This window comes from Peromyscus eremicus, chromosome 23 (genome assembly GCF_949786415.1).
Source record: "Peromyscus eremicus chromosome 23, PerEre_H2_v1, whole genome shotgun sequence".
NCBI classification, from domain to species: Eukaryota; Metazoa; Chordata; class Mammalia; order Rodentia; family Cricetidae; genus Peromyscus; species Peromyscus eremicus.
The window spans coordinates 36596011-36605013 of record NC_081438.1 but is presented as its reverse complement, the minus strand read 5'-3'; the positions used below and the strand labels follow the sequence as shown (position 1 = coordinate 36605013).

Below are 9003 nucleotides of genomic sequence, written 5' to 3'. Positions count from 1 at the left end.
GACAGGTCCTTATCACTCTAAGTCCACAGCTCACACCTCAGTGGGTTTGGAGCAATGCATCCCGACTCGTGTCCACCTTTAGAATGCCATTGCACCAAAATCCTAGCCCCAGGAAGCCTTCAGTCATTTTACTACACTTCTGCTACAGTTTGGACTTTTCCCAAATGTCAATAGTTGGAGTCCCATAATATATGGCCTTTGTAGATCGGCCTCACGTAAGATTCCCATGTGCTTGTTTGTGCCCTCATAGTTCATTTCTTTTTCAGCTAAGTAATATTCTACTGCCTGTACACGCTATGACTTATTTACCCATCCTGTACTGATGGATATCTCAGGAGCTTTGATGTTTGGGTAAATTTGACTTCTGGATAGTCTTTGAAGGTAAAAGTTGGTAGTTTGCCCCCAATTAGAGTGTTTTCTTAGCAGTCCCTCCAAGGAGGATACCCAGGTATTTGGTCGTTGCAACTGAAGAGTGGAATTCTCATTTCCTCTTGCATGGGTGCAGTGGAGAGGAAGCACAGGCTAGTGGCAATGGCCATCATCGTAAGAGCCTCAGCTGTGAGTCAGGCTGGGTACATGTGCGGTCGGTGCTGTGAACGTTCTCATTTTACAGTCAGAGAACAAGGTGAGCCTGCTTGTTCAAGGCCATGTGGATCTGTTCATACCTGGCTCCTGAGAGCGTAAATATTACACACAGATCAACTCCTCAAACTTGAGGCACCCACCATGTTGGCAGAACTGATGTTTGAAGGTATATATGGCCTGAAATCAGGCTCCAAACTAAGCCACAGTTAAGGATGAATTAATATCTCCCCCGCCCCCCACGAGGCTGCAGTCAGCTGGCCATCTAGCTGGTGTTGTCAACAGCGTACGTGTGCTCTTATTCCCACGAAGTGAGCCCAGCACACAGTAGGTGTTCCAACCACACAGCCACTAGTCTGGAAGGTGCCTAACACCCTTGAATTGTTTAGAGAAAAACTGCCTAGAACCCGAAATCTCCTGAACACCTTCCCTACTGGTTCAATTGCAAGAAATTCTCCTGTGAGTCCTTTGAATATATATAAAGACCACATCACTACATCCATCAGTGGCCCTCAGGAGACATGGCATTTTCTCTCTGATTGAGGGACATAAGAAAAATCAGCAATGCCACAAGTTTTCATGGAACCAGATGTGTTTAACTCAATGTGTCCTCTTGTCTGAGGTCTGTGTGTGTTTTTGTATGTATATGATAAAAAAAACCAAACATTTACCTTACGAGGCTGGAAAGATAGCTCAGCAGTTAAGAGCACTTGCTGGACTTGCAGAAGACCTGGGTTTGGGTCCCAGAACCCACATGGCAGTTCACAATCATCTATAAACCCCGCTCCAAAGGGGATCTGATGCCCTCCTCTGGGTGGCACCTCCTCTGGGTGGCACCAGGCACACACATGGTGCACATATATACATACAGGCAAAACACTCACACATATAAAATAAAAATAAATATAGTAGATTTTAAAATTAGCTTTTACTATGAACTGATTATAAAAATCTCTAGATACAAGATGGTCTAAATGAGCATATTTGGCAAAATGATATATGGAGAATCCATTTTAGCGTCTCCTTTTCTTGACTTACTGTTATTGACAGTAAAATGTAGCAGAGTATGAATCCCATATTTCTTGGTATCGTGAATGTCCCATGATCAGTGTGAACTCAGATATGTGTAAGACTCACACGTGGGCAGGACGCACACATGTGAAATAGCCCAGCATTAAACTGGGCCATTCTTCTTACCAAGAAGGCATGCACCAATCGCCCAGCCATGGGCAGCGCTGGTGGCATCTTCCAGACACAAAACCACGGCCCTCAGCAGCTTCCTTCACCACTGGCAGGAACACAGCTGGAGTTCTTCCAGCTGCACTCTGCAGAAGTGGGGTGTAAATTTAACACACCAGACTTCTTTGCGTTGCTGAAGGAACTAAATAGAAGGAATGGTGCCTTCGCTGCCCCGTCTCTTCCTGCTCCGGCTTCACTGTCAACACTCCAAGTCTGGCAAGTGTCACAGGACCTGCTAACCCACGCTTTGGCTGACATACATGGAGTAAGGCTGGCTTCTGAAGTCCCCTAACATAAGCCAAACATCGCATGCACAGAAAGCTCCATTTCCTCATGTCAAGCTGCCCTGTGCTTTCCGTTTTTTTGACTGCAAAATTAAAAAAAGACACAGCTAATGTGAAGGCACCAACACTTACCAACCTCAGGAGAAAGGGCGTCTCTTGGCTCACAGCATCTGCTTCCCTCAAACCTCGCAGAGGAGGCCACGGGTGCTATTTAACGTGGGGCACAAGGAAAGAGAGTGCTGGCAGACACCTTCCGGGTGCCTTAAGGACGGGTCTCCTGGGAAGCCTGCTCTGCTGTGGAAGCCAGGTCAGGCCAGGCCGCAAAGATTTTCACTCCTTGTTGCAGACACCAAGCCTCACAGGAGGACTCCTGATTGATTCGTCATGTAAGAATCAATATCACGCTGGTTAAAGTGGACACCGAACCTTCCTCATGTGAGATGGGAATTTGGGTGTGGGCTGTAACCAGAATGGAAGATTTCAAATTTCTTGCCACTGTTATAAGGTAAGTGGTCAAAAGCCAAATAACAAAGAGGCAGTAAATGTCACACACAGAAGGCATCACACAGCGTCCTATAATGCATGGAGAATAAATCAATTCTCTATGACCCTCATTACTGAAGGCTGTGCAAAACTCCCCAATCTGCCCATCCACCCCAAGTTATAGAGGGCACTCACACCTCTCCACCTCCCCACTCCTCTGGGAAAGTGCCCATTTGGGGGCGTTTGGGTAGGACATTATATTAGTCAGCTTTTTGTCCTCATAACAAAATACCTGACACAATCAAGTTACAAAGAAAAAAAGGTTTACTTGGGGCTGCAGTTTTGGAAACTCAGGCCCCACTGATTTGAGCCTGAGATGTGGTAACACATTAAGGTGGATGTGTGAGGCAAAAGCTAAGACAGAGGATGGACCCTAATCGCCTAGGCATCTCCCACAAGGCCCTCCCTCCTGCAGGCTATACTACCTCCCAATAACCATCACCTCAGGAATCAAGTCTTTATAATCTCTCCCTCCCTTCTCTCTCTTCCTCTCTCTCTCTCTCTCTCTCTCTCTCTCTCTCTCTCTCTCTCTCTCTCTCTCTCTCCCCTCCTCCTCCTCCTCCTCCTCTTCTCTTGTTAGTTTTTCTTGAGACAGTCTCCTGTAGCCCAGCCAAGCTGGCTTTAAGCTTTCTACATAGCTAAGTGTGGTGGTCTGCGTGAGGATGGGCCCCATACTAGGCTCAAATGCTTGAATGCTTGGTTCCCACTACCCACCCCCATTGGTGAACTGTCTGGGAAAGATCAGGAGCTGTGGCCTTGTTGGAAAAATGTGTCACTAGGGGTGGGCTTTGAGGTTTCAAAAGCCTCTCACCATCCCCGGTGCTCTGCCTCCTGCTGGCAGAATCTGTGAGATGTGTGAGCTCTCAGCTGTTCCTGCCGCCATGCCTTTACTCCACCGGCATGGATTCTAACCCTTTGTAACTGCGATCCTAACTAAATGCTTTCTTTCACAAGTCACCTTGGTCATGGTGCTTTGTTACAGCAATAGAAATCTTAACTGATAAACCAAAGATGACCTTGAGCTCCTGATGATTCCCCTGCATTCATTTCCTAGGGGCTGGGGGCATATCAGTACACCCTACCATTCACAGCTTAACACACCTATCCTTGGGGGATGTTCATAATCCAAAGTATAGCAGACATTTGCCTTAGACTCTATGCATGCTGGCCTGAGCAATGGATGCATTTTGTTCCTTAGCCACAGTTACACACACACACACACACACACACACACACACACACACACACACTTACAGATTCCCCATGGAATTCCCCTCTGCAAGCTAAGAAGACGGCCTCAGGGTGCAAGCTGATGGCTGCCTAGGGCCACTGGCATCTATACGAGAAAGAAACCAGCCTGAGGTCAAAAAGCAAGATGCTGGTAAGCAGAGAAGCGAAGACAAGTAGAAATAAATCAGCAAGGAGCCAACTGCCCATTGCCAGGCAAACGCCTCTTGTAGCTTCGACCTCTTCTCCATGAGTTACTCTAGAGTCTTCTCAGCCAGACAGTAAAAGGCATTAATCTAGTTTGAACTGGATTTCTGCCTTGTGGTAACAAAACTCTTAAGCACACCAACAAATAGGGAATCTGAAGTCAAGTTAAATTACAACAATCATTTGAGGGATGAGGAGTCCTCTTTTCTTCTGCTTATACTGTATTACATAAAATATTTAGACTATATTAAATATATGTACCTTTAGAAAAGCTAAGCGTAAGGGGACAAGGAAGGACTGCATGTAATGGACACAAGTTATGAAAGAGGATGTAAAGCTAATTGTTTTTCTACTTCTAATTCTTTGTGGACTCTGTCCGCTGGTGGATAAGTGCATAAAACGCATTCAAGACTGAATGTGTAAAACTTAATTTGAAGCTCCACAGCTTCCATTTTGAATGTCAATTCTAACCATACAGATGTTCTCTCAGTTGTATGACTGGTTAATTTTGGTATGTGATGCTTTTATTTATCTGGAAGTTTTTTTAAAAATAATAAAATGTATTTTTAAAAGGAGGTGGGGATGGCTGGGAGTATGGCAGGTACCAGCCACCTGGAGTCACCAAGCAGACACAGCTGCTCGCTCTCAGCTCCTGGGTTCCTCCACATGACAGTACTCAGCTCCAGGTGTGTGTCTGCTTGGTTCCCTCCCACAACTCTTCTCGGGGTTCCGTGAGAGACCCTGCCTGCCTCTGCCTGCCTCTGCCTGCCTCTGCCATCACCCAGCACTTCACACTTGGTTCCTTGTCCATATTTCCCATACATGCCATAGAGAGTGAATTCCAGGCCTGAGGAACAGCTCAGTGGCAGGGCACTCTTGCATTGGTGCGAGACTGTGGATTCAGATTCAATCCTTAGCTCTGGGGTAAGTGTGGGCAAATTCCACCGTTGAGTAAATGGAATGAGCATGGTAAAGTCCACGTTGTTGCTGTTGGCTTGAAGAACATCCAGCTAGTCTTCTGAATTCATTTTTCCTGAACTGCCCAAGCAATGGGAGGCTCCTAAAATTTGACCAGGTGGCTTGAATTGTCTTTTTTTTTAAACTGCTTTTTGTATATGAAACCATTGTTCATTTTTAAAAAGAAAAGAAAACGATTATTTTATGTGTATAAGTGTTTGTCTACATGTAGAATGTGTACCTTGTGTATGCAATGCTCGAGGAGGCCAGAAGAGGGAGTCATATCTCCTGGAACTGGAGTTTCAGATGGTTAAAAGCCACCTTATACATGCCTAGAACTGAATCCTGGACCTCTGGAAGAGCAGCCAGTGCACTTAACCACTGAGTTATCTCTCCAGCCCTACATTGCTCTGTTTTAAAAATGCTTCTGCTCATCACACAGAGATTAAAGGGGAGATGAACATCCCTTTACTGCAGCACTTGCTACCTGGGATAGTGTTGTTTTTATCTCACCACGGGACTATGGTGTGCCCTTGAGTGCAACGACCATGTCTTACTGAATTTGTCCACGCAGGCTTTAACACAGACCTTGGTGCAACAGGCACCCAATGTGTCTTGATCATACAAATGACTATTTAAACTCCACAGAACCTCACTTCTCAAGGTGTGATGCCAGTGGCAGCAACATTGGGGACTGATGGCGGGGACCCCTCCCCAGAACTGCTGCTCTTTAAGTTTCTAAAAGTGTTGCTGGAGAGAATATAGGACCCAGAAAGAGTCCTGGAGCCTTCTGGAGGACATGCCAAGACAGCACAACACAAAACAGCTCCATTGTGGCCCAAAGCAGAATCTGTCCAGGGAGAGAGTTCAGAAGCAGTGTGAGGTCTCAAGACTGGACGGAACAGATCTGCTGAATCAAGGCAGTGCGGCACCTTGGCAGTGTGTTGCCTTCGTGAGAAAGAGGGAAGGGGGTAGGTACCAGCAGTGGGGGTGAGAGATGAAGAGGGCTGAAACCATGGAGGTGAAGTGGAGGGTCTTGTTGGCAGGAGGGCTGGAGCTACCTGGTAGAGCCAGCAGCTGATGGGGGTAAAAAGGAGTTTAGAGGAAAAGAGGGTTAAGGCTAGGAGCTTGCTGGGCTGGAACAGGAGTTGCAGTGAGAATCAGGGGAAGCAGAGGCACCAGATGATGCCCAAAGGGTTCTCAGGATCCTTTGCCCTGCACAACATTTAGGTCACACGGAAATTCGACTTTTCTTCTCCCACCTTTAAGCTGGAGATCATATTTAAATTTAAGATCTGATCCGGTTCCGGGATGAGAGACACAGGCTCAGCCTTTTAAGGCAGACAATTTTCAGGATCTTAGTCCTAGACTCCACGGATGTGGTAATGGAAATAATAAATTAACAGTGTCACTTTGGTACTTAAATGAATTGGGTTTGGGCCAGTGCCTGCAGGAAGCTTTTGCAAGAACGCCCTAAATGATTTCCACTCGCAAACGGCTCTAGAAGTCCTTAATAAGTAAACTGGGCGAAGATAACAGCGATCCAAGTAGCGAACGTCCCCAAGGGAACAATAATAGCGAGTTTGCAGAGTGGCCAGCTGCAGCTTGCTACTGTAAGGCTCCTCCGCCCCAGTTAGCTCACCCTGCATCCCTCCTGCACGTTCCGAAAACCCTATCGTCGCTTTGCAATTCTTTTGGTCCTGAACTTGGCAGTTTAGGGCAAAGCATGACGAAGCCGAGCCCCTGGGGGCTAAGACTCCTCAGGGAAGTCACAGGAACCAAGTAGGAGGCCAGGCTCTCCTCCAGGACAGGGTACAGAGCGGGTCTCCGCACGACTGCGGCAGGCGGGCGTCCACTGTGTCGGGCTCCCGCCCCGCTCGTAGCTGCGACCTGTGGGGGCGCGCGCGGCCTCATGGGGTTCCCGAGGGCGCGCGCCGGGCGGGGAGCGCGCAGGGCGGAGAGCCGGGCGCGAGCGCCGCCGCTCACCTGCCGCGGGCGCCACCGCGGACGTGCCACGCGGGTGGCCCGCGCTCTTCAGCAGCACCGGAGGAGCCCCCCTCGGCCTGGGCGTGCCAAGGTGACCCCCGATGACCCCCCTGCCCCGCTGGCTGCGCGCCCCCGCCTCTAGGGGAGCGGCCAAATGCATGCACATCCTTCTCTCTCTCTGTCTGTCTGTCTGTCTGGGCACCTCGGTGGTACACACCTACCTCTTGTGGCCCTTGCTCTCTGATCCGTGCACACGGGGAGAGGCTGGGACACCCCACCTCTTTGTTTGGGTCCGGAGGTGTGTTTGGGGGTGTGCACGCGCGTGGGGGATGTTTGGGAAGGGTGGGAGTTCGAGGTCCTTAAAATATTCCACCATCCTGCAGACTTGTAGCTGCTGGGCGGTGCTCTCCGCTGCCCAGATGTCAAACAGTTGTTGCTTTTTGGCATGCGAGATGCAATTAGCCAATGTTGGTTCCCAGGGCTTTGGCGAGCGCTCTTGTGCCGCCTCGGGAGTCCTGTCCTGTGCTTCCCTCGGTGACAAACGGCATTTCAGTTGTGGGGTTTAATCCATGCAGACTTCAGCTTTTGTTTCTAATTCCTGAAGCTCGTGGCGTTTTTGACACTGGTATCTGAGCCCAGGGCTGTCTGTCTGTCTCTGTGTGTCTTGCATGATCTTGGATTGGCACCCTACCGTACCCAAACATTAAAAAGCCTGTCTTTCCGTTGAAGAGGACAGGGGTTAAAATGAACGAAGACCTGAAGGTCAATTTAAGCGGGCTGCCTCGGGATTGTATAGATGCCAGTGCTCCGGAGAACATCTCAGCCGCTGTCCCCTCCCAGGGCCCTGTTGTGGAGTCAGAACCTGAGCTTGTTGTCAACCCCTGGGACATTGTCTTGTGCAGCTCAGGAACCCTCATCTGCTGTGAAAATGCCGTTGTCGTCCTTATCATCTTCCACAGCCCCAGCCTGCGAGCACCCATGTTCTTGCTGATAGGCAGCCTGGCTCTTGCGGACTTGCTGGCTGGCCTGGGACTCATCATCAATTTTGTTTTTGCTTACCTGCTTCAGTCGGAAGCCACCAAGCTGGTCACAATCGGACTCATTGTCGCCTCTTTCTCTGCCTCTGTCTGCAGTTTGCTGGCTATCACTGTGGACCGCTACCTCTCACTGTATTATGCCCTGACGTACCACTCTGAGAGGACCGTCACATTTACCTATGTCATGCTGGTTATGCTCTGGGGGACCTCCATCTGCCTGGGGCTGCTGCCTGTCATGGGCTGGAACTGCCTGAGGGACGAGTCCACCTGCAGCGTGGTCCGACCTCTCACGAAGAACAACGCTGCCATCCTCTCCATCTCCTTCCTCTTCATGTTTGCAATGATGCTTCAGCTCTACATCCAGATCTGTAAGATTGTGATGAGGCATGCCCATCAGATAGCCCTGCAGCACCACTTCCTGGCCACATCGCACTACGTGACTACCCGGAAAGGGGTCTCAACCCTGGCTCTCATCCTGGGGACCTTCGCTGCATGTTGGATGCCTTTCACGCTCTATTCCTTGATCGCCGATTACACCTACCCCTCCATCTATACCTACGCCACCCTCCTGCCCGCCACCTACAATTCAATCATCAACCCTGTCATATACGCTTTTAGGAACCAGGAGATCCAGAAAGCCCTCTGCCTCATTTGCTGTGGGTGCGTCCCTTCCACGCTGTCCCAGAGAGCGCGGTCTCCCAGCGACGTGTAGCAGCCTCGTGCCTGCAGGACACTGCCTCTACCAAGCACCCCCACTGCCCAGGGTGGCCAGTGCTGTCCTCCCCTGGAGTTCTTTTGCACTGGATTATCCCAAGCAGAAGCGATGACATCAGATAAGCAAGGACAGTGGAAAAAATCATGTCACCAGTGTTAAAAAAAAAAAAAAAAGACTTCTCTGCTCAGCATTATGTTGTTGGATTTGGAAGTTAGGTTTTATTATT

The 9003-nt window shown here is 49.2% G+C and overlaps 1 protein-coding gene across 1 annotated transcript; it reads left to right on the top strand.

Moving 5' to 3' along the window:
- Positions 1-7769: 7769 nt before the first annotated feature.
- Positions 7770-8774, top strand: Gpr12 (G protein-coupled receptor 12). Its single transcript, XM_059249669.1, has one exon. The coding sequence runs from the start codon at positions 7770-7772 to the stop codon at positions 8772-8774; it is 1005 nt and encodes a 334-aa protein (XP_059105652.1).
- The last annotated feature ends 229 nt before the right edge of the window (positions 8775-9003 follow it).

Excerpts from the sequence above, each read along its gene's own strand:
- Gpr12 (XM_059249669.1), top strand. The coding sequence starts at position 7,770 with ATGAACGAAGACCTGAAGGTCAATTTAAGCGGGCTGCCTCGGGATTGT.